This window comes from Somniosus microcephalus, chromosome 34, assembly GCF_052327205.1.
Source record: "Somniosus microcephalus isolate GS21.2 chromosome 34, FLI_Smic_1.0, whole genome shotgun sequence".
NCBI classification, from domain to species: Eukaryota; Metazoa; Chordata; class Chondrichthyes; order Squaliformes; family Somniosidae; genus Somniosus; species Somniosus microcephalus.
The window spans coordinates 17,878,318-17,903,746 of NC_141020.1; the positions used below are offsets into that span (position 1 = coordinate 17,878,318).

The 25,429-nt window shown below is 46.3% G+C and overlaps 1 protein-coding gene across 2 annotated transcripts in view; it reads left to right on the top strand.

Annotated features, from left to right (window-relative positions):
- The window catches only part of LOC147096841 (Golgi-pH regulating cation channel-like), a 71,393-nt gene that overhangs the window by 37,594 nt on the left and 8,370 nt on the right, over window positions 1–25,429 (top strand). Inside the window, exons 11-21 of one of the 2 annotated variants that reach the window (XM_085973523.1) lie at window positions 1,198–1,381; window positions 1,865–1,964; window positions 4,195–4,288; window positions 12,109–12,177; window positions 15,189–15,297; window positions 15,912–15,970; window positions 17,347–17,450; window positions 18,928–19,001; window positions 20,495–20,556; window positions 23,158–23,210; window positions 24,667–24,697. In XM_085973523.1, coding sequence (XP_085829649.1) covers window positions 1,198–1,381; window positions 1,865–1,964; window positions 4,195–4,288; window positions 12,109–12,177; window positions 15,189–15,297; window positions 15,912–15,970; window positions 17,347–17,450; window positions 18,928–19,001; window positions 20,495–20,556; window positions 23,158–23,210; window positions 24,667–24,697 — 939 coding nt within the window. Of the gene's footprint in view, window positions 1–1,197; window positions 1,382–1,864; window positions 1,965–4,194; window positions 4,289–8,332; window positions 8,405–12,108; window positions 12,178–15,188; window positions 15,298–15,911; window positions 15,971–17,346; window positions 17,451–18,927; window positions 19,002–20,494; window positions 20,557–23,157; window positions 23,211–24,666; window positions 24,698–25,429 lie in introns of both variants that reach the window. The other variant, XM_085973522.1, reaches the window with a different exon arrangement.

Consider the following 25,429-nt stretch of genomic DNA (forward strand, 5'->3'; position numbering starts at 1 on the left):
GGGCTCCTTCCGTGACCTTCTGCACCTGGTCTTCCCTGATGGTCACCCCTCCAGGTACTAACCAGGCCTGGCTCTGCTTAGCTTCCAAGCCTTGCCAGTGACCCTGTCCCTAGTCCCAGGAGTAGGCCATTTGGCCCTTCGAGCCTGCTCCGCCATTCAATGAGATCATGGCTGATCTTCTGCCTCAACTCCATTCACCGGCCCTATCACCATATCCCTTGATTCCCTTAATATCCAAAAATTTATCGATCTCTGTCTTGAATATACTCAATGACTGAGCCTCCGCAGCCCTCTGGGGTAGCGAATTCCAAAGATTCACCACCCTCTGAAGAAATTTCTCCTCATCTCAGTCCTAAATGGCCAACCCCTTATTTTGAGACTATCAGCTTGGCTCAGTTGCCAGCACACTCACCTCTGGCTCAAAAGGTTTCAAGCCACTGCACAAAACTTAAGAACCGAATCAGAAGGTTGTGGGTCCGGGGACGGAGCCGCAATGTTCCCTCTAATTATTTTTTTTGTGTGGTACGAGCTACTAAACCGATGCTTGATGAAGTTCTTGCCAGTTGAACTGAAAGCATCCACCAGAGCTGTGTCTGGCAAGAGCATTTTCAGCTGAGAGACTGACACGCTTGTGTTGGTAAAAGTGCCTTGTGTCAAAAGAAGGTAACTATATGTGAAGTTACCTGGCCATACAGGCAGCTGTTTTCCATCCAACCAGATCCCACAAGCAGCAATGAAATGACTGATTAACTCTTTTTACTGATGCAAGCATTCTACCAACTGGAGGAGGCTGACACACCAAAACTAGCAGCCACAAATATACGATAGTCACGAACAGATCCAATAGGGAATTCAGGAAAAACTTCTTTACTTGTGGCACTTGCTACCTCCGTGGGGTAGTTGATGCGAATAACATAAATGCATTTAAGGGGAAGCACATGAAAGGGAAAGGAATAGAAGGCTATGTTGATGGGGTGAGATGAAGTAAGGTAGGAGGAGGCTTGTGTGGAGCATTAACACTGGCATAGACCAATTGGACCGACCGGCCTGTTTCTGTGCTATAGTTTCAATGTATAACAGTAGAGGGGTGAAGTATTGATGCCGATGCCGCTGTTGTTAACTGCCCTTGGCCTTTAAGTTCATCTTGCAATGGCATATGGAGTCATGCAGCCTCACTCGCTGTCTTTCTTTCTGCAGTTTTACATGGTGATGTGCATCGTCTATGTACTCTACAGTGTTTTCTGGCTTCTCCTGTTGGCCTGTTATTGGAAGGATTTGCTCCGGATTCAGTACTGGATTGGCGGGGTCATCCTGCTGGGAATGTTGGAGAAAGCGGTCTTCTATGCGGAATTCCAAAGTATCTCTCAGCAGGGTGTATCAGGTATATGGGGAAATGAGCGAATGTAGGCCGTCTTGTTCATTTTTTACAGTTTAAATTAAAGTGGGTGGAGGAGGAAATAAATCAGCCAGGGCTCCCACTACTGATTGGTTGATGCCTGCAAGGTCGCGGGTGTTGGGTGAAGACAGGATTGAGCTTGGCTGTGACCCCTGCACAGTCATAATCTTCTGGCACTCGATGTCAAGCCTCTCACATGATTAATGTGGGCAAGGTACAGGAGGGATGCTAGCCCCCATGGGCCTAGACCCCAACACGAGCCCCCATCTACTTCAGGAGCAAAAAAATCACTTAAAATTTCTCTTTGTTTTTAGCCATCCTCATTCCTGTATTTTCAGAAAATACTGATTTACTTTTTAAGTTCCAAAGTATTCATAAATGTATTTGGGGTGATACAGCAGTCTCTTTAATATTGAGACACCCAGCTACAAATGACATCTAATTCTCATTTAACACTCTCGCTTGCAGTTCACGGGGCAGTGATTTTTGCAGAGCTGCTGTCAGCTGTGAAACGCACCCTCGCTCGGATCCTGGTCATTATCGCTGGGCTTGGCTACGGTATTGTCAAGTAAGATGTATTGTGTGCCCGTTGCCTCTTGCGTTGCCGTGCGGTTGCCTTGCATATTACAGGTTGCAACTAGTGTGGAACTGAGCTATACGGCCTAAGAAGGGCCTCTGTTAACAACCCCCAGTCTGCACCGAATTGCCTGATCTGAAGATGGTGCTAAAATTGGCTTCAGTACCCCATGGCCAAGGAAAGAATGGGAGGTGGGAAATCAGCTAGGGTTCCCATTCACGGATGCTGCGAATGACTCCTGGAAACTGCGTGGAGTGAGGCCAGGATTGGGCTGTGGCTCAGTGGGTAGCACCCTCGCCTCTTAGTCAGAAGGTTGCGGGTTCAAGCCCCACTCCAGAGATTTGAGCGCATAACCTAAGATGACGCTCCAGTGCTGTACTGAGGGAGTGCTGCACTGTCTGAGGTGCTGATGAGATGTTAAACTCTGGCCCTGTCTGCCCTCTCGGTTGGAAGTAAAAGATCCCACGCACTATTCAAAGAAGAGCAGGGGAGTTCTCCTCTGTAATAACAACAGAAAATGCTGGAAAAACTCAGCAGGCCAGGCAACATCCGTGGAGAGAAAATAGAGTCAACGTTTCGGGTCAAAACCCTTTATCAAGACTAAAGAGGCACAGGGAATGAAATAGATTAAGAGGCCAGGCTGGGAGAGAACAAAAGAGAAGAGACATTGAGGTATTCAAAACGAGATGAGATGGTGATAGGACTAGTGGAGACAAAAGACGGCTCTAGATTAGGTGTGAAATGCGCTGGCAGAATGAGACACAGCTGCCATGTGGGAGAGAGAAAAAGAGGGGGAGGGCCAAAACAAAGGTGTGGATAAAATATAAGTAAAAATGAGTTCTCCTCTGTCCTCCCCAACAGTTATCCCTCAATCAACATCACTCAAACAGATTATCTTGTCATTATCACATTTCTGTTTGTGGGACCTTGCTGTGTTTAAATTGACTGCCACGTTTCCTACATTGCAACAGTGACTATGAAGGTTCACTAGATTGATTCCTGGGATGAGAGGGTTGTCCTATAGAAATATGAAAGGTGATCTCATTGAAACATAGAAGATTCTTGGCAGGCTTGACAGGGCAGATGCTGATTGACTGTTTCCCCTAGCTGAAGAGTCTAGAACTAGGGGCCATAATCTCAGGATAAGGGGTCGGCTATTTAGGACCGAGCTGAGGAGAAATGTCTTCACTCAGAGGGCTGTGAATCTTTGGAATTCTTTAACCCAGAGGGCTGTGGATGCTGAGTCACTGAGTATATTCAAGACTGAGAGCGATAGATTTTTGGATATGAAGGGGATCGAGGGATATGGAGATAAGAACATAACATAAGAAATAGGAGCAGGAGTAGGCCAATCGGCCCCTCGAGCCTGCTCCGCCATTCAATAAGATCATGGCTGATCTGATCCTAACCTCAAATCTTCTATCACTCTGCATCCACCCGAACCCATGTGATCTCCCGGGAGAGGCGAAAAACCAGATAAAAGACCCAATGGCCAATTTGGGAGAAAAAAATCTGGGAAATTCCTCTCCGACCCATCTAGGCGATCGAAATTCTTCCAGGAGATCACTCTGTCCCTATATTTTCTACAGTACTTACCTTCTGTAAAGGCGATCTCCACCCCAGCCAGGAACAGGAATAAAACCATCTCCTGAAATCTAACACAGAATTAGAACACAGTAGGAGCAGAACCAGGCTACACGGGGATAAGTGGAGTTGCGGTAGATGATCAGCCATGACCTTATTGAATGGTGGAGCAGGCTCGAGGGGGCAAATGGTCGTCTCCTGCTCCTATTTATGTTCTTATGACTACACTTCAAATGTACTTCATTGGCTATAAAGCACTTTGGGAAGTTCTGAGGTCGTGAAAGGCGCTATAGAAATGCAAGTTCTTTCTTTCAAACATCCTGCTGACGCTCGGTCTCTAGGCTCATGCAGGAAAAGTAGGCTCCAAGGGAAAAGCCTCAGCCCTGGCCTCGCTGCACATAAAAACAGAAAATGCTGGGAATACTCAGCAGGTCAGGCAGCATTTGCGGCGAGAGAAACACAGAGTTAATGTTTCAGGTCGATGACCTTTTGTCAGAGCTGCACATTCCCGACAGAGAGGGGTCCTGCATTGGGCTTCTGCTCGGCACTGAAAGGTGTCCAAAAGCAGCTGAAGTATTTTGTGAAAATGAAAGCCAGCCGTTCCTGCTGATGAAACATTTATTTCCCGTTTAAACAGGCCTCGGTTGGGAACCACTTCGAATCAAGTAGTTGGCATCGGCCTGCTGTACCTGCTGTTTTCATCAGTGGAGGGAGTCCTGCGAGTGACTGTGGTAAGAAAATCTATAAAGATGCCGAACTGGAATTTTTGGTGAGAGGGGTTCGGGAAGCGGATGGTATGTGTGGACATAGAGCAGGGTTTGTGGACTGGGCTGTTTTTTTTTTACTTGAACAAGAATTTGTCAAGAGCAAAGGCAGCCCTTTTCATTGCCCAATCTTTTCACCAGCATTAACCTGTAATTCACAGTGTTTTTGTATTCATTCACGGGATGTGGGTGTCGCAGGCAAGGCCAGCATTTATTGCCCATCCCTAATGTCTCTTGAACCGCTGCAGTCTGTGTGGTGAAGGTGCTTCCGCAGTGCTGTTAGGGCGGGAGTTCCAGGATTTTGACCCAGCGACGATGAAGGAACGGCCGATACATTTCCAAGTCAGGATGGTGTGTGACTTGGGGAACTTGGAAGAGGTGGTGGTCCCGTGCGCCTGCTGCCCTTGTCCTTCTAGGTCGTGGGTTTGGGAGGTGCTGTTGAAGAAGCCTTGGCGAGTTGCTGCAGTGCATCTTATCTGTAACCCATAATAGCACCCTGGCAGTGCAGGGGTTTGCATGGTTCTGGATTCTGGCTAATTTTACACTTGACAAAACCGGCGACGACTTTTTGCACAAGAGTGCAATGAACTACTGAGCTCTTGAAAATGTATACGTGACATTCTAAAATAAGTGGCAGGTTTGATTCCCAGTCATTGCTGAGCTGAGTCAGTGCTTCAAAGTAGCACTGCTGAATTTTTATTTTCTCTTCTTGAATATATTTAATAAGTTGGCCTCAACTGCCTTCTGTGGTAGAGAATTTCACAGGTTCACCACTCTCTGGGTGAAGAAATTCCTCCTCATCTCAGTCCTAAATGGCTTACCCCTTATCCTTAGACAGTGACCCCTGGTTCTGGACTCCCCCGCCATCGGGAACATCCTTCCTGCATCCAGTCTGTCTAGTCCTGTTAGAATTTTATAAGTTTCAATGAGATCCCCTCTCATTCTTCTAAATTCTAGCGAATATAAGCCTAATTGACCCAATCTCTCCTCATACGTCATTCCTGCCATCCCAGGTATCAGTCTGGTGAATCTTCGCTGCACTCTCTCCATGGCAAGAACATCCTTCCTCAGATAAGGCGACCAAAACTGCACACAATACTCAAGGTGTGGTCTCACCAAGGCCCTGTACAACTGCAGCAAGACATCCTTGCTCCTGTACTCAAACCCCCTCGCTACGAAGGCCAACATACCATTTGCCTTCTTAACCGCCTGCTGCACCTGCATGCTTACCTTCAGCGACTGGTGCACAAGGACACCCAGGTCTCGTTGCACTTCCCCTTTTCCCAATCTATTGCCCATCAGATAATAATCTGTCTTCCTGTTTTTGCCACCGAAGTGGATAACCTTGCATTTATCCACATTGGGCAGATGCATGGCAGATGCAGTATAATCACCCAACCTGTCCAAATCATACTGGAGTTTCTCTGCATCCTCCTCACAGCACACACGCCCACCCAGCTTTGTGTCCTCTGCAAACTTGGAGATATTACATCTAGTTCCCTCGTCTAGATCATTTATATATATATATTGTGAATAGCTGGGGTCCTAGTACCAATCCCTGCGGTACCCCACTAGTCACTGCCTGGCACTCGGAAAAAGACCCGTGAAGTAATAAAACTCTACGCACTTGGTTTGAGTATAAAGCAAGGCTTTAATCAACTTGTTTCAGAACATGGAGGTCTAGTTGTACTTCACTAGTTCCTTGTCTTACAAAATGTCCCTGGCAAGCTGGGGCCCACGCCCGAGTATTTATACTCCTTGGACGGCGCCACCAGCTGGCCGTCCAGTGTTCATTCATAGGTAGTTTCTCAATGATGAGATTTATGACAACCCATTTATTCCAACTCTTTGCTTCCTGTCTGCCAACCAGTTCTCTATCCAAGTCAGTACCTTACCCCCAATCCCATGTGCTTTAACTTTACACGCCAATCTCTTATGCGGGACCTTATCGAAAGCCTTCTGAAAGTCCAAATACACCACATCCACTGGTTCTCCCTTATCTATTCTACCAGTTACATCCTCTCAAAATTCCAGTAGACTAGTCAAGCACGATTTACCTTTTGTAAATCCATGTTGACTTTGTCCGATCCTGTCGCTGTTTTCCAAGTGCTCTGCTATTACATCTTTTATAATGGACTCTAGCATTTTCCCCACTACCGATGTCAGGCTTACCGGTCTATAATTCCCCACTTTCTCTCTACCACCTTTTTTAAACAGTGGGGTTACATTAGCTACCCTCCAATCCATGGGAACTGTGCCCGAGTCTATTTTTCTTTGTCTCTCATCTACCCCAGTTCCCCTTGTGCTGCCCACTATTCCCTATCTGTGCAAGATGATCTGCCACATCTCTGCCAATGCTGCTCTTAAACTGGACACAAGGGAATGCTGAGTGGCTTTTCCCCTTCGGCTGAGGTTTGGCACTCACCGTGTGAGGAACTGTACACACAAAACTCTGTCGTGGTGGTCAATGTTCCCTCTTTTTTTGGGTGCGCGACCCCTTTAAGGGGCTGTGCGGCCCATTCAAATTTCTGCGTGTGCGCGGTTTTTCATTCAAAAGCCAGTGACCGACCTGCGCGGGACCGTCAGACTGCTGCTCAGCCGCACAGCTTAACGGGAGCATTGCTGCTGGTACTGTTGCATTTTAGTTCTCCAAAAATCATGAACTAATTGTTTTCCTTGATGGCTTAGAGGTTAACTGCAGCACCCCGTGTTGTACTGAGTTATGCAGGCCGGGTAAGTGCCATGTTTGCCATTGGCTGGCAAGGGGGGGGGGGGCGGGAGGAATCAGCCACGGTACCTGCTCCGGAATCACTGCTTCCTGACCACTAGAAAAGTATGGACATAGGGACAGGATCAGATTGGCTGTGACGCCCTGCCCAGTCGAATAGCCTGCCAACACTTGTAGTTGCGGTTCACAGGTGGAGAATGGTGAATTTGGGTGAAGCGCTGGATGGGTGCTGGCATTCCGGGGACTCTTCAGCAGCGCACCAGTGGCTGCAGTCTGTGCTATCGGTAGGATGCACTGCAGCAACTCGCCAAGGCTTCTTCGACAGCAGTTCCCAAACCCGCGACCTCTACCACCCTGAAGGACAAGGGTAGCAGATGCACGGGAAACCACCACCTCCAAGTTCCTCTCCAAGTCTCTCGCCATCCTGACTTGGACATATATCGGCCGTTCCTTCATCGCCGCTGGGTCAAAATCCTGGAACTTCCTCCCTAACAGCACCGTGGGAGTACCTTCACCACACGGACTGCAGCGGTTCAAGAAGGCGGCTCACCACCAGCTTCTCAAGGGGCAACTAGGGATGGGCAATAATTGCCGGCGACGCCCACGTCCCATGAATGAATTTTTCTTTAAATGCCGCAACTCGAGCTGTCGCCTTCGGGAGGGGAGAAAATTTGCTGGGGCGGGTGATGATTGTTTTGCTGCTGTATACGAGCCCTGATGAATGTATGTCTGGTGCAGCTCATCCAAGCTGTGCAGGCGAACTGATGATGAAGATTAATGATAATTGGGCAAGTGATCTGTTGTTTGGATCCATTCACTTATTTAGCAATTTTCCATTAAAAAAACTGAACCGCAAACTGCACTGCAAGAGGTACGTGCAGAAACTCAAGGTTTTTATGCAATGCTGAATAACCTGGGTATAGTTAGACATGTGCCTCCAGTAAAAATGGATTTCTATACCTCAGAAGTTGATCTATCCGGGAGGATGCTGGGTCATTTGTGCTAGCTTCCCTCTCCCAGTGCCACAGACCAGTTCCACTTGCCTGCCGATGCAGCGGGAGTCTGGAGGTTTGTCTGCAGTATCTGGAGTCGAGAGCCAACACCAGAGTAATCCCAGGCTACTTAACAGGTATATAACGGGAGCCTGCATCAGTGTGTGGAAGAGTAGAGTTGCTCCCTTGGGCTGGAGGAAGAAAACGAGCTCCTTATTTAGGATATACGATACGGAATCCCTCCAGGTTACTGTACTAGTTATATTAACTAACATTGATGTCCCTCTTTAGGAGCACCCTGTGGCAGCCATGACCATCTGTGAGATTTCTCTCGCGTTAATAGACTCCTGTATTGTATGGTGGATATCCTTTTTCCCTCCCTCCCCCTCCCCTCCCTTGGGTCTCTTACTAACTTCTGACAGGGGGGGTTTTGAGAGATTTTATGTTGTCGTTTGTTTAGAGTTATTTAATCATATTCACGACGTGGCTCGTAAGCTGCACGATGATTGGGTGCAAACCTGCCCATTAAACCGTGTGTCACTCCAGTGTCTAAATGTGCAAAGTCTGATCTGCCTCCTGCTTAATGCTGGCTGCTAAACCTGAGCTTTTACTAATGAATCGGTTCTAAATTGCCGAGTAAATTTGGATGAAATGGAGAGACGTGCAGCACTCTTGTACACAGGCGGAGTAAAAAAAGTGGAATTGGCACCGTTACCTGCCCTCCTTTTCCCTTCTGTGTATGGCAGATAGTATGAACTAAACGCTGGGTTTCAGACTTTTCTGTGTTGGGGGTCCCTTGCAAATATTGCCATGCTCCCTGGGTCTGCCCCCAGAGATGGTCAGTGTTGGCTACCCAAAGGAAAATTGTGCCACCTTTGCAGAAAATGCTTTTTGGTAAATGCAAGTGAATAAATGCAGAAAAATACAGAACTCTCGAGGCACTGTGCTCATGGTGTGCTTTGGTTCAGATGGATAGGAATCCTTACAGTCCCCCCTGTGAACAGCAATTCGAAAGCCTATTAAATAAAAATGCAGGTGGGTTTTCTTCCTTGGTGTGCAGCTGTGGCATTTCCTCTTTCCTGTACTGTCCTTTGCACAATCCATAATTGAGAAGCCGGATAGCTAGTCTGCTCCCAGGCCTCTGAGTGACACTTTGAAATTCGGTGTTGCAAGGGGGCGCATGGCAAAGACTCGTGCTGTGCTTCCCCACAGTGACCTGGCTGAGAGTGGGAACCGGGGAGGCTGGGGCACAGGAGATTGAAGGCTTGAGTCCATAACGCACCACCTTGTCATATGCTGAGAAAGGTTAAGCTGAATCCAGTGTCAACCTGACACCAGCACAATGCAGAATGAGAATCCCTGGAGGAAGGAGTCTCGCTCTGCTTTGCTTCGGAGAAAGTGTGGACTGAATTTAAACACGCTATTGTTGGCGTGTGGTGGTTTCAGCTTCGTAATGCCGCTAATTTCAATTTTCATGCTTTGTTGAGCACCAGCGCTGAAAATTGAATATTTTCCACTCCGACTAAGTGTCTGCATCAGGTACTTCCAGGTCTGGTGTAAGCTGGCTGGCTTGATAAAGCTCCCTCTTCTGTGCCCCAACAATGTGCCTCAGCCCCAACCTCAGTCGAGCATCTGCTTAATGCACCAGCGTGATCTGTCCTTTTACCATACCAGCCATTCTTGTGACCTCGGAGTTTGCAGCGTTTTACCGTATCCTGGGCATTGGGTTTTTTTGTTATTTTTATTCACTCTATCCATTCCCCAGTATCGTTGTCCTGGTTTCCGGAGCATAGAGCAAGTTCAAAACAAGATCATGTGAAGCTCCCTAATTAATTCATCATTTTAACTACCTCAAGATTTGCGGTCAATTTGTAATATAAAGCACATTGATTTTGACTATTGTAGGCCGCTTAACAGCTCGCAGCAGAAACCTGTTTTCTGGCACGTTTCGTTTTGCTGGAGGAGCTCGCTGTCTATCATTGTAGGCCACAAAAGTCAAGAAATTCTCGAGAATGGCTATTGAGATTTTTTAACCTCTTCAACATAGAACTGCAAAGTCTCCCAGATAGGCCTGGCGAGCTAATCGAGTCGGAGGGATCTAGAATTCTGGTAGCTCTTGGGGAACAATAGTTTTAAGCTTTCCTCGTGTACAAAGTATTTAACTTGGAATGCAGTGTTGTCACTAGGCTTATTTTAGCATCTTGGTACCTGAACGCCACAGTATTAATCCAAGAGACCTTCATGCTGGGTCAGTATGCTGCTTGTGTGATACTCAACATCTCAGGTTTTTGACAAAGTGGCATCCCAGTTGGTCTGTAGCAAGCCCCGCAATGTAGTGTACTTCGACTTCCAAAAAAGCATTCAATAAAGTTCACTGAAAGGCTACTATCAAACCTCAAAACCATGGGGATTCAGAGTAAACCTTGAGAATGAATAAGAGATTGGCTGAAGGACAGAAAACAGTGGGTATTTGTTAAAGGAGTTGTCAGTGTGGTGGGGGGGGGGGGGTGGGGAGGGGAGGAAGAGAGCATTGCACAGGGTGACCGGGGATGTTTCTAATTTGCATCAGTGACTTCCAGTCAGAAACTCTCTGCAAATTGGTGAATTTTGAAGATGTTGAGGCTCAGTTGATTCTGAGCCAGCTTCATGGGGAGTACAAAACAAATTGGGTAAAATACGCAAGTGGGCGGAATGGTGGACAAAATTTAATATCGGCAATTATAAAGTGCGAATTTAATATCAGCAATTCTAAACATGAGAAGGTAAAATGCATGACACATACTCCACGAATAGTGTTGGTATTGTTAAGAGTGAAGAATAGATCCAGGGACCTTGGTAGACTCTACTCGACCTGTCCAATCATTGCAGAGCAGCAGTTGACAGAATGCTGAGCTATATTACATAGCACTTATTACAGCACGGAAACAGGCCATTCGGCCCAACTGTTTATGCTCCACACAAGCCTCCTCCCACCCTACTTCATCTAACCCTATCAGCATAACTCTATTTGCTTCCACTTCTCTGTGGTAGCAAGGACCATAGTTTAACCACTCTCTGGGTAAAGAAGTTGTAACAGTTGAAAACAGCCCAAACAGTAGAGTACAAGTCCAAGGAAGTCCTACTGAAATTGTATCTGGTACTACTCGGACCGCAGCTTGAATATTGTCTACAGTTTTAGACAACGAGAGAGACATTCACGCGATAGAGGCAGTTGATCTTGGAGGTTTGCAAGATAGTAAAGGGTGTGATAAAGGTAAATCCAGAAGAGGATGGGACAAAAGGCCATTGCTTCAAACTAATAAAGGCAGGAAATTCTTTTATACAAAGAGTGTTCAATACATTGAATGAACTTAAAAACAGCTTATCTGGTCATTATCACGTTGCTGTTTGTGGGAGCTTGCTGTGCGCAAATTGGCTGCCAGTTTTCCTACATTACAACAGTGACTACACTTCAAAAGTACTTCATTGGCTGTAAAGTTCTTTGGGACGTCCTGAGGTCATGAAAGGCGCTATATAAAGGCAAGTCTTTCTTTCATTAACTTCCAGGTAGAGTAGTGAGGGCAAACCATGGAATCATTTAAGGAAACATTAGGTGCTGCGCTTGGAAGAGTGTCGAATCTTTTCAGATGGATGAACTAAGACGGGCTGACTGTTTTTTCTCGGCCATATTTATCTTCGGATCCTGTGAATTGCTGCCACCGCTACAACCACCAGTGATGGGCCTCTGACCATCAGTGAGGCAACTCAAAAAAAAAAAAAAGAGACAGCACAACTTTAGAAAGGCAAACTCTGTGACTGTGCTGCTGCAGGGTGTTCTCATTTCATGTCGGCATGACACGGAAACCTCCGAGAACCCACCATTATGCTTGAATGAATTCCTAGTGACAACACTGGAGTACGTGGCAAACTCGAGGCTACAGTCAAATACTGAGACCTTGTTGCGATCTAAATGGCTGTTCCCAAAGAGAGACCTGATTCCTCCCTACTGTGTGCTAGCTTACTGTATGTGATGCTTTTCCCCCCCCCCCCCCACTCTTGTGTACTCTCTCTGTCTTTCTGTTTCTTAGAATCAGGATGATATAGTGCTGCTGGCTGCCATCCCCCTTGCTATACTTGACTCTTCACTCTGCTGGTGGATATCCTCTCGCTGCTTGATGCTTGGCTCGTCCGCGTTGAGTCTGTTAGAAAATAAATATTTTTCAATTTTTGTTGGTTGCCTTCCAGGAATTAAACCCTCTCTGTCTCAGGCCAATGGAGATTCCAAGAGCCCAAAAATAGTTCCATTAAAGATTTATCTTCTGTGTAATGGGGAGACCTGTCAGTACGAAGCCAAGTCCAAACATCTAGTTAGATTAAGTCTTCAGGCAGGTATATGGGTTTTATTTCAAACCCAGAGTTTTCCCTCCATGCTATCGAAAGAGCGCTACGTAAAGGGCCGTATATTAATGTACAATTCAAGTTAATAGCTGTTCAGTCTAACCAAGCTTGAATTCCCATTGTTTTGTTGGGTTTCCAAAGGATCGTGCTGTGATCTTGCAGTATCTGAAGCAGTTCCCCACTGTAAATTGTAACAGGTCATCACAGATGAATGTAATGCATCCAATCACATTACTCATCGGACTGGTCTGGAAGGGAGGCTGCAAGGCACTGCTGTTGGCTGCCAGGCTGAGAGTGAGGTGGTTGTTCTGGTAAAGCTGCCGAGACGGGAGAAGTTAATCCTACACTGCCCATTTGCATTCTGCTTTATGTCTCTGCGTGCTTCACAGTGCCGTGGTTACAGATTCTGTCCCTGATCCCAATCTGGTGCATCCAAATACTCCTCAAAAGGGGATTGGAGGCAGACACTGAAATGGTGGTGGACTATGCATCAGAGATACAGAAATGATAGAAACTGTCCCAATTCAGAGTTCAAAACTCGAAGCAGCCCGAGCTTACCATAGTAACTGGGTCACTGCATCCCAAATAATACAAGCTGTTCAAGGATGTGCTGTTTGCTATTAAGGCACTTTATCAAAATGTACTTTATCCACATTGGAAAAAGTACAAAGTCTCAATCTTGACTGTCATGGGGTCAGAGCAGATAATTAGGAGAGGCTGCTAGGCAGTTCCTCACAGACACACAACTGGGAGGACGAGACAGCCTGGGAAGTGCCTCGCACCTTGGGGCCGTCGAGGGGCCATTTTGTTCAACCCCTTGGCCAAGATAACGTGCTAGTGCGGCGTGAGCTGGACCAGTTTTTTAAGCGTGAGTTATGTTTTTATAAACTCAACTTTTCCAAGTTAAAGCTGCTTAGGTCGTTAACTTCATTGATCACAGATTGCTGACTCCGCCCAATATATCTAGATTTCCACACTGAATTTTGCTACTTCATGGAATTCTCCATGGATAAGACTTAGATTACCCAATGTTCACGTTCTCACTTCACCTGCCCCCACCAAAAATTGTGAATTAGAAAAAAAAACACCTCCCAGTTGGTGTTTAAGACTCAATGCTGACCCGTGGCCTTTCTGCACTTTTTGTTTCACTGTCTTCACCCTCTTCTACAGTTACACCATAAGCATTGAGTGAGGCTGGGGCACCAGGAGCCAAGGCTGAGTGCAGAGCTGTCGCAGTTCAGTATCCAGCACAGGAAAACGGTGCCTGCCCCCATCAGATCAGCCGTCACCATGAATGCCAAACGTGAGCGTTTTGGGGGGGCCTAGCCCCTGTTTGCTGACTGAAATCAGTATAACCAGGGCTTCTCTCCTCTCAACACCACTCCTGCTAGGAATGCAAGAGCAGCCGATCCCACCAGCAGCATGCCTAGCCGGAATCAAGTCAAATAACAGCAGCGCTCGGGTAGTAACAGCATAGAGGGGAAAGGGGCTGAAGGGAAGAGGGCAGGATGGAGGCTTCCAGGGTGTGAGGGGGAGAGTGCCACATTACCCTGGTGGGGTGGGGGGGTAATAGAGGAGAGTGCCAGAAATACCTTTGGAGGGGGAAGAGGAGAGTGCCAGTATTAAATTTGGAGGGGGAAGAGGAGAGTACTTTGGAGAGGGCAGAGGCGAGTGCCAGTATTAGGTGCTGAGTATTTTTTTCCCTCGCAAATACTTGATTAAGCCACTGAATGTTTAGTTTCAGTTGCATATAGGTATAAGTGATACTTGCACATTGAAGTATCTGATTTATGCAATAATCCAAGAGAGAGGTTGCAATGTAACCCACCCTGTGATAAGTTTGCTTTTGTTTGAACCAGATTGTGAAATGTTTCTAGCAAAGATAGAGGACCTATCAAAGTGGCTAATGTGTAATAGTGCTTATAATACTGGGTGCTTTGCTAAAAAGTGGCTCTCCATGTAATACAGGGGAGTCCATCCCGGTAAAAGTGTGCATGATCTGAGTTTCAGTTGTACTGATCTCGTTTACTCCTCCTGCACTGAAACCACGAAGCAAGGTTTCACAGACATGTTGCTGCAGAAGGAGGCCGTTTGGCCCATCGTGTCTACCCCAGTGCTGGTTTTCCCCACCAGATCTATCTACTGTAATACCACTTCCTTTTATTCTCTCCCTGTACCTTTACCACTTTCTCGTATTTATCTGTCTAATTCCCTGTTAACTGTTGTGATTTACTTGGCCGCAATACCTACTTGTGGTAAAGCACCGTGTTGCCCAAAGAACCATTTGACGGCCAACAGAATGCCCCATCGTTTGGTGGAGTCCTAACACATTGCCCTTTTTTTTTTCTTAACAACAAAACCTCTCTGATCACCACTTACACTGACGGAGTTTTTCCTTCGCCTCTTTTCTTTCCCTCCCTACTTCAAATTCTGGTGGTGAAAGTAGCACTGGGCTCCAGAGCAAAAATATCCCCCAGTCCCCTATCCCCCAGAAATTGAATATTTGTATTAATCTTGTACTGAATTGATTTTCCATTCTGAATTTTCCAACCCCCTCGCCTTTCTCCCCCCCCCCCCCCCCCCCCCCCAATGAACTTTTACAAATGAATGTTCTTTATTACCAGTAATGGGTGTGCCAAGTTTGGTTAAGAGCTGGTTATATTGTGGGTACCAACCTGTTTCTGCAGCTTGGGTGAGGGGCTGTCCAGCACAAAAAAAAATCTTAATTACTTTTTTCCAACAAGTTGTAGTTTCCTTGACCCTTTGACACATCTTCATTAGCCTGTCCCAGACAATGAAGCAGCTGAAACTCCGAAGAGCTCTGGTGAAACTCTCGCTATACCGGCACTTCACAAACACTTTAATATTTGCTGTTTTTGGTAAGTCTCCCAATTGTTGCTCAGCGTTAATTTGCGGGGGGGGGGGGTGGTCTTTGAGGGAAGAGCAATGTTTATAGAAGTGCATTAAGTTTAAGTGACACCCTTCTTGCATTTGTAATCCAGGAACCTTTGCTCGTGCCCAGTATTGGGAGGTATCAGTCCCAGGGTCAAGAGTTCATTTCGACCATCTTGGAAATTATGAGGCTAATGGTTATTCTAAATATGAAAGCAAGATTTGGAAAGGTGTAATACAGCAGCATTTCTCCATTCGTGCTGATCTCTGACTTAGTTGGTAACTGCACTGCCTGGTATAGAACTGAGACATATACGCCAGCTGCCTGCCCATTTGGTTGGGGAATAGTGTGTGACCCCGGTGGGTCCTCAAAAGTTGAGCGTCACAATGTATAAAATGGAGGGGAGGAGGAGAAAATCTACAAGATGTGTGTCCTTTTTTTAAAAACCATTCCTGTCTTCAGAGAAGTAATGCAGTGTTTTTAAATTGATTGATCTCCTATTTCTTCACGGGTTTCATTGGCACTTTTTGTTTTGCTCGCTGCAGAATGGAAAGTTACTTGACGATAACTGCATCAAAAGTTTTTGTGTTCCTTCCTCAGCTTCAGTGGTTTTTATCATCTGGGTGACGATGACATTCAGGCTTCCGGCCTGTCAGTCGGTGAGTAAACACATTGCAGGCAGCGATTGCATGCCGAGTTGAAAGTTCGATGCTCTGTTAGCTTCCCTCCTGTTTAGTTCCGGGGGATGGGAAGCAAACATATTTATATGGTTCTTGCAAAGATTAACGGTGCCATGGTGAAAAGCCCACGTGGTAACTGCACTTCAGGGTGCCTTAGCCAACTTAATAAAGGAGTTTGTTGCAACACAGTTCCGTTAACCAGGCATAGACCTTGTTACAACATATCTTTTATCTGTCTTTCCCCACCTCCCTTTCTGTACTGGTGTCGTCAGTCCTTGGAAGGGTTTCTAGCTGTAATAGTTTTACTGTTGTTGCCAGCCTTGCTTCAGTTGGTGGCACACTCTCTTCTGAGTCTGAAGGTCGTGGGTGCAAGCCCCACTTTTAGGATTTGAGCACATAATCTAGGCTGGCACCCCCAGTGCAGTGCTGAATGAGAGCGGCGTTTATTGGAGGTGACGCCCCTCAGATTAAACCGAGGCCCCATCTGGAGCATAGGATCAGGAGGAGGCCATTCAGCCCCTCGAGCCTGTTCCACCATTCAGTTAGATCACAGCTGACCTGTATCGTGACTCCATCTACCTGCTTTGGTTCCATATCCCTTAGTACCCTTGCCTAACAAAAATCTATCGCTCTCATTTTTGACATTTTAAGTTGACCCCCCCCCCCCCCAGCCTCAACAACTTTTTGGGGGGAGGGAGTTCCAGATTTCCATTACCCTCTGTGTGAAGAAGTGCTTCCTGACATCACGGAGGCATAGTGGTTAGCACTGTTGCCTCACAGCGCCAGGGACCCGGGTTCAAATCCGGCCTCGGGTGACTGTCTGTGTGGAGTTTGCACATTCTCCCCGTGTTTGCGTGGGTTTCCTCCGGGTGCTCCGGTTTCCTCCCACAGTCCAAAGATGTGCAGGTTTAGGTTGATTGGCTATGATAAATTGACCCTTAGTGTTAGGGGGATTAAATACAGGGGGTTACGGGGATAGGGTGGGATATGTGTTGGTGTAGGGGTTACGGGGATCGGGTGGGATATGTGTCGGTGCAGGCTCGATGGGCCGAAATGGCCTCTATCTGCACTGTGGGGTTTCTGTGATTCTGTGATCACCCCTGCTCTGTTCAGCCAAAGGACCAGTGGCTCTATTGGAAGAGCAGGGAGTTCTCCCGTTATCGTGGTCATCATTCCTCCTAACCAACGCCACCAAAAAATCAACAAACTGTTCGGCCATCTCTGTGATGCTTGTGGCACTTGCTGCTTGCAGAATGGCTGCCACATTTGCCAAGTGCTTTGTAATGTTTCTGAGACTTGTAATGCACTATATAAACGCAAGTCTCTTTTTTTGTTTTCGTTTTATTCCGCACCAGGACTGGAGGGAACTGTGGATCGAAGATGCATTCTGGCGGTTTCTCTTCTCTGTTTTGCTGCTTGTAATAATGTTCTTGTGGAGGCCGTCTGCAAATAACCAGAGGTGGGTTTAGTGTCGTTCATTATTCATAGTGTTGTCACTGGCATATTTAGTACCAATATCCTATGGGGGGAAAAAAACACACACCACTTGTCATGAATCTTACTATTCATGTAGAAATGACTCATGAAATAACACTGGGCGGCCAGCTGGTGGCGCCGTCCAAGGAGTATAAATACTCGGGCGTGGGCCCAGCTTGCCCAGGACGTTTCTGTAACCAGGAACTAGTGATGTACAGGAAACTTTGTGCTATTCGGCACTGACGGGACCGAGCTGGTGCCGTCCCATCAAAACTGCCGGACAAACCAGCGCTAATGTTAAAACACACGGAGCTTCTGAGCTCCGTGTGAAGCAACAAACCCTGTTGCTTAGCAACAGCTTCAAAACAGTCGGCACAGCTTGCAAGCGTCTCTGTAGCTAAGCAACGGCTTCAGCTAGACCTTGCAGAGCCACGACTGGAGGAAAAAAAGCAACGAGAAGTGAAAAAACTTATCTGAACCGACTCCTGAATTTTGCCGGTGGATAGAGCTTTCCGGACATTTAACCTCCAGTTAAACGAAAGTTTCCTGTAACTAGAATCTCCTTGTTTTATACTCAAACCAAGTGTTGAGTGAGTTTTCTTAAGTCACCACTCCAATACCATTTAATGTGCAATAAAAATCTTGTGTGCTCTCTGAATTTATCTCCTTGGTTTGCTTCCATCTGTGACCATTAGTCCTTCAACCGAGTGTCACATAGCTCACCATGAAACAAGTCACGGTTGGAAGAGTGGAATCTGTAACTGCGCAGCTGAGAGTTTTTCCACAGTTCAAGTGCATGAAAACTTCCATATGAAGGGACCCAGCCAAAATGTTGAACTGCCTTTATCAGTTGTTGACTAACCTGCTGAGCATGTCCAGAGGGCGAAGAGATATACCAGAATGGTACCAGGGATAAGGGAATTCAGTTATGTGGTGAGACTAGAGAAGCTGGGGTGGTTCTCCTTGGAGCAGAGAAGGCTAAGGTGAGACTTAATAGAGGTGTTCAAAATTATGAAGAGTTTTGCTAGTAAATAAGGTGAAACTGTTTCCACTGGCAGGAGGGCTGGTAATCAGAGGACACAGATTTAAGATAATTGGAATCAAATCCAGGGGGAAATGAGAAATCTTTTTGTGCAGCAAGTTATGATGATCTGGAATACACTGCCTGAAACGGCAGTGGAAACAGATTCAATAGTAACTTTCAAAAGGCACTTGGATAAATACTTAAAAAGGAATAATTTGCAGGACTGAGGAAAGAGCAGGGGAGTGGGATTAATTGGATAGCTCTTTCAATGAGCTGGCACGGGCGCAATGGGCTGAATGGCCAACTATGCTGTATGATTCCATGTTCTGTGTTTATATGAAGATGGGGTTTTCAATACGTGTTGCCAAGGCGTTGCTGCTATACTTTACTGTGCTGTGCAACGTAGAGTAACGGCCCACTGTCCCCTTGGTTGCAGGTATGCTTATTCTCCATTGGTAGATGAAATGGACGATGAAGAGGAAGAGGAACAGTTGATCAATGAAGCCTATGGTGAGTTTGGCTAATTAACATGTCACCATCCATAAAGAAAACAAAGTTGCATTTATTTAGCGCCTTTCATGACCTCAGGATGTCCCAAAGCACTTCACAGCCAATGAAGTACTTTTGAAGTGTAGTCACTGTTGCAAGATAGGAAAACATGACTGTTAATTGCGCACAGTAAGGTTCTGCGGTCGTGAAAGGCGCTATAGAAATGTCTGTCACTCCCATGTTTCCTTTTAAAAGATGCTATGATCTCTGATTCAACTCCTCCCCGTGGCAAAGCTTCCCTCTCTAACACCTCACTCGCTTCATGACAATGTTCCTCATCACTGAACCCTAAGCAGAGGAAATGGACTTTCCCCATTGACATTTTTTTTAAGTTTATTTACCATACTGCTATTCATATCATGCTGTACAGGACAGCAAGCACTCACAGTTTTACAAATAAATAGGAAGAAACTGTCCTATCCCGTTTATCATTTTGACCCTGAACGATCACTTGAAACTGCTGAGGTGTCAGTCCGGTCATGGTCACATGGTTACCAAGGAGCAATGACGAGAGACTAAACCAATATCTATCCCTCAACCAACATCACTATCTGGTCATTATCCCATTGCAGTTTGTGGGAGCTTGCTGTGCGCAAATTGGCTGCCACCTTTCCTACAGCACAGAAACAGCCCAACCAGTCCATGCCCGCATTTACGCTTCACTCGCGCCTCCTCCCATCATTCCTCATCTAACTCGATCAGCATAACCCTCTATTCCCTTCTCCCTCATATGCTTATCTGGTCTCCCCTTAAATGCATCTACGCTATTTACCTCGACTACTCCCTGTGGTAGCGAGTTCCACATTCTCACCACTCTCTGGGTAAAGAATCCCTATTGGATTTCTTGGTGACTATCTTATATTGATGGCCTCTAGTTTTGCTCTTCCCCACAGGTGGAAATACTCTCTCTGTTTCTACTCTCTCAAAACCTTCCATCATTTTAATGAGCTCTATTATTTATAACAGTGACTACACTTCAAAAGTACTTCATTGGCTGCGTTGGGACGTCCTGAGGTTGTGAAAGGCGCTTTCTTTTTTGTCACAGTGTTTCCATGGACCAATTACAGCACTTGGGAAAAACAAACCTCGCTGGCAACGTTCCCTTGCGCGGCCGTGCAGTGCTCTGAAGGTTCCACGCAGCCGGAGAGCCGGCTTTTAAATAGAAAAACCGCGCGTGTACGGAATTTTGAAGGGGCCGCGCGGGCCAAAAATAAATGAGAAGGAACATTGCTCACTGGTCATGTTACAATTAACTAATGACATTGCTAGGAAATGACATGTTTGCATTGGTTGGGTGATACTACTGGACAGTTACTTAAATGAGGCAACATGTTTTTAAAATTTAAGATATTCCGTTACTGCTTTTGTATCCTGTACGCCATTTCGTTCTGCGAGCGTTGTATCTTAAATTCTCCGGCGCCATTGATGTTAATAATCTCTTCTGTCTTCTGCAGAGGGAATGAAGATCAGAACAATAAAATCAGAGTCTAACGGCATAGTCAAACTCAACAGAATGGTGAGTGAGTGAGCACAGACCCACCATTGCCGTGCAGACCGGTACCAATAGATGTTTTTGCCTTTGAGTCTTGGTTGCCGCCGTGGTGCCTTCATCACATTAGCTGATTGTACAAATTAATGACACCGTTGGCCTTTAGTGCTGTTTGATTCTAGCTGGGGGGGGGGGGGGGGGAGGAAGGCCCAAGATTTGCCCATTTAGCGAAGGCCATCCTTCGTTTACAGGAAACTTTTTTTTATCCGGCACGGACGGGACCGACGTGGTGCCGGTTCATCAAAAATTCCGGATAACCGAGCGCTATAGTAAAAGATACGGAGCTCAGAGCTCCGTATAAAGCAACAAACCCTGTTAGCAACAGCTTCAGAACAATGGGCACAAGTTGCAAGCATCTCTGTAGCTTAGCAACAGCTGCAGCCACACCCTTGCACAGCAACAAATGGACGAAGGCAAGTAATAAAAGTTACCTGAACCTACTCCTGAATTTTGCCGGTTAACCGAGATTTCCGGTTATTTAGGTGCCGGTAAATCGAAAGTTTCCTGTATTTGAAATGTTGATCATGGTTGTGAATGAATGGCTGAGATCAGCAGTGTATCTGATAAATGCACATGTCCAGCTGGGGGCTTGACATTCCAATCAGACTACACAAAGAAATCAAGTTGGACAACCTCTGTGTTTAATGAAATGGGCGCACCCTGATATTCTGCCACTGGGGCACGATTTCCTCTGCTCGCCATGCATTAGTGATGTGACCATAGCGGGAAGATGTTCTTTATTTTCTATTTCTAAAGAATTCGAAAAAGCAATTTAAAAATTAACAGTCTTGCGATTTCTTTAAATGTAGCATTCAGAGTAAATCTTCCCTAACGCGCAGGAACCAGACAAAATCTTCCCATTCTGTTTATAATCCATCACATTCACTCCCTCCACCACCGGCGCACCGTGGCTGCAGTGTGTACCATCTACAAGATGCACTGCAGCAACTTCGACAGCATCTCCCAAACCCGGGACCTCTACCACCTAGAAGGACAAGGGCAGCAGGCGCATGGGAACACCACCACCTCCAAGTTCCCCTCCATCTTTCGGATGAGACGTTAAACTGAGGCTCTCAGGTGGACGTAAAAGATCCCACGGCACTATTTCGAAGAAGAGCAGGGGAGTTATCCCCAGTGTCCTGGCCAATATTTATCCCTCAATCAACATAACAAAAAACGGATTATCTGGTCATTATCACATTGCTGTTTGCTGTGTGCAAATTGGCTGCCACGTTTCCCACATTACAACAGTGACTACACTCCAAAAGTACTTAATTGGCTGTAAAGCACTTTAAGGCATTGATACATAGAAGATAGGAGCAGGAGTAGGCCATTCGGCCCCTCGAGCCTGCTCTGCCATTCAATGCGATCATGGCTGATCATCCAAACTCAGTACCCTGTCCCTGCCTTCTCCCCATATCCCTTGATCCCTTTAGCCTTAAGAAATATATCCAACTCCTTCTTGAATATATTTAATGAATTGACCTCAACCGCCTTCTGTGGTAGAGAATTCCACAGGTTCGCCACTCTCTGGGTGAAGAAATTCCTCCTCATCTCTGTCCTAAATGGCTTACCCCTTATCCTTAGATGTCCGGTGGTTGTGAAAGGCGCTATATAAATGCAAGTCTGTCTTTCTTTCCAGGTTAAACACTATCCTGACTTGGAAATATATCGCCATTCCTTCATTGTTGCTGGGTCAAAATCCTAGAACTCGCTACCTAACAGCACTGTGGGAGTACCTTCACCACATGGACTGCAATGGTTCAAGAAGGCAGCTCACCACCGCCTTCTCGAGTACAATTGGGGATGGGCAATAAATGCTGGCCTAGCCTTGCCAGCGGCGCCTACATCCTGTGATTGAATTGTGTAGGACAGGCTGGATGGACCAGAGGGTCTTTACCTGATTTGTATGAAAGCCAGTAATACAAAGTGCCTAAGATGTCCCAGTGAGGGTACAGCGCTGTGGATAGGGGCTTCTAATGGAAATGTATTTCAAGGCGTATACTATTACTGATAAACACTTTTGGGCCTCACGGTTAAGCTGGCCTGTCTCTCCTCATTGCGTTGTAATTGTTTCAGATAACTTGTGTTCAGTAAAGGAATGACCTCGAAACTGACCATATTATTGGCGTTTAAAAATTGAAATGTTTGGCCAGTTCCGAGTGAGTATGGGCCCACAGCACACAACGCACCCTACATGAGCATTAAACTGGAAATCTCAGACCACTGGCTGGCTGGTGTGGGGAAATGCAGTGTTACACTGGTGCTCTTCTGCGATTTGGGGTCGGAGAGAGAAGGGGGAGCTTTAGTCTGCATCTAACCACGCCATACCTGACCTCTTTCTTGCCTGCTTGATGCCGGTTTTCCCCAATCATTTCCAGCACCGACACCTTTGCCTTAGTGAGCCTAAAATTCCCCCAAAAATGATCTCTTGATATTGGCAGCCTCCTCTATTTTTAAATGTTTGCTCTTAAATATTTTACTGGCATTTCCAACTGCTGAACACTGGAAAATAAATTAAAGATCACTGAAGCATGTGCGGTAACACGAGTGTTTGCTGTTCTACAGGATGAAGACCTCCAGTGGGTTGAAGAGAACATCCCATCCTCACTAACTGACGTGTAAGTCACTCTCGGCTAAAATGGATGCGTTCCCCCAATAGAACTGCTTTTAAAAATCAACCATTTCAGAGGATTATCTTATTTTGTGCTTTCCTATTTACTTAGATTTTTATTTTTGAATAATCTTGTTAAATAGAGAGAGATTATTACATGCAAATGTCGGCCGTGGCTCAGTGGGTAGCACTGTCGCCTCTTGGTCAGAGGGTTGTGGGTTCAAGTCCCACTCTGGAGACACTCCCAGCGCAGTACTGAGGGAGTGCTGCACTGTCGGAGGTGCCGTCTTTCGGATGAGACTTTAAACCGAGGCCCCGTCCGCCCCCTCAGGTGGACGGAAAAGATCTCGTAGAACTAAGAGCAAGGGAGATCTCCCTGGTGGCCTGACCATTATTTATTCCTTAATCAGTATCACTAAAACAGATGATCTGATCGTTATAACATGGCTCTTTGTGGGATCTTGCTGTGTGCAGATTGGCTGCTGCATTTCCTACATTACACTTCAAAAAAAAAAAAAAAGTACTTAATTGGCTGTAAAGTGCTTTTGGGACGTCCTGAGGTCATGAAAGGTGCTATATAAATGCACGTTTTCATTTAAACCAGCCAACACTGCAGGTGAGAACGGCATACACACAGTTACCATGGCACAGCTGTGGGAAGACCTCAGACTTCTACTGATGTTGATCCACCTCAGTTAGTGCTAAGTTTACGAACTCCTCTGTCGGGTTCACCAGCAATGTCATAACATTTTTAAAATGACCATACAGAATCTTGGACCGAGTCTGCCAGTGGCACAGTGGCTACTTGTGCCAACCGGTTTGGCACTAAGCCATATAGACTGGAAGGTCCTTGGCCTTATTGCCCATTTATGCCGAGTTGCCTGATCTCGGTCAGCAAAGCAGCGGTGGTGCTGGAGTTGGCCTCAGTGACCCAGATTAGCCAGGGTTTCTGGTCCCGATCACACACTGGTGATCGGGCTGGAAAGTGCATGTGTGAGAATGGGATTGGGCTCGGCTGTGATGCCCTCCCAACACTCGCTGTCGAGACTCGCATATGAAGGATGGGCTACCAGTGCTTGTGAAGCGATGCGTGTCCATACCTTTTAGGAGAGGGGCTGAAATGTTGGAGTTTTGTTGTGGTGAAACTCCCTTTGGTGTAATTGCGCAATATATAATTTAATTTCCATTTAGATGAATAAAGTAATTCTCGTCTTTAACCAAAAGGCTCTTTAATCTAGAATTTCTCTGCACAAGGTGCAGTGGCATCAAAATTTATCATTCCGAATTTGATCAAATTGAACTGGCTGTGCTCTGGGCAAGTATCCATTCCCTGGGCACACACATTAGGTTGCACCCTGGTTCTGTGCCACTCTGCCAGCTATTAATGCTTGTTAAGCAAAGATTGATCATCTGTTGTCTTAATCTTGCACCTTCAGTTTTTAATTCTGTTTATTATTTTCCAGTGCGTTGCCTACCCTACTGGATTCAGATGAGGTAAAATATATCTTAATTTGTGACTTGTCTGCTTACCGTTCCATGCAGAGCGCTCTCCCAGTGGCTTGGTGCCAGTCACAGCTCCCCCAGTGGCCAGGGTGGTAATTGCAGCGTGTCACTGAGCCCTACAGACTGGAAGGCCCCAGGCCTACTTCCTAACCCGTGTTGAGTTAGTTGCTCTTAGCCGCGGTGCCGGGTAGGAGTGATGTCACTAGAATTCCACACATTAGACTGTTTTGGTGGGTGGATAACATATAGAAACATAGGAGATAGGAGCAGGAGTAGGCCATTCGGCCCCTCGAGCCTGCTCCGCCATTCAATGAGATCATGGCTGATCATCCAAACTCAGTACCCTGTCCCTGCTTTCTCCCCATATCCCTTGATCCCCTTAGCCGTAAGAAATATATCTAACTCCTTCTTGAATATATTTAATGAACTGGCCTCCACTGCCTTCTGTGGTAGAGAATTCCACAGGTTCACCACTCTCTGGGTGAAGAAATTCCTCCTCATCTCTGTCCTAAATGGCCCACCCCTTATCCTTAGACTGTGACCCCTGGCTCTGGACTCCCCCGCCATCGGGAACATCCTTCCTGCATCTAGTCCTGTTAGAATTTTATAAGTTTCAATGAGATCCACTCTCATTCTTCTAAACTCCAGCGAGTATAAGCCCAATCGACCCAATCTCTCCTCATACGTCATTCCTGCCATCCCAGGTATCAGTCTGGTGAATCT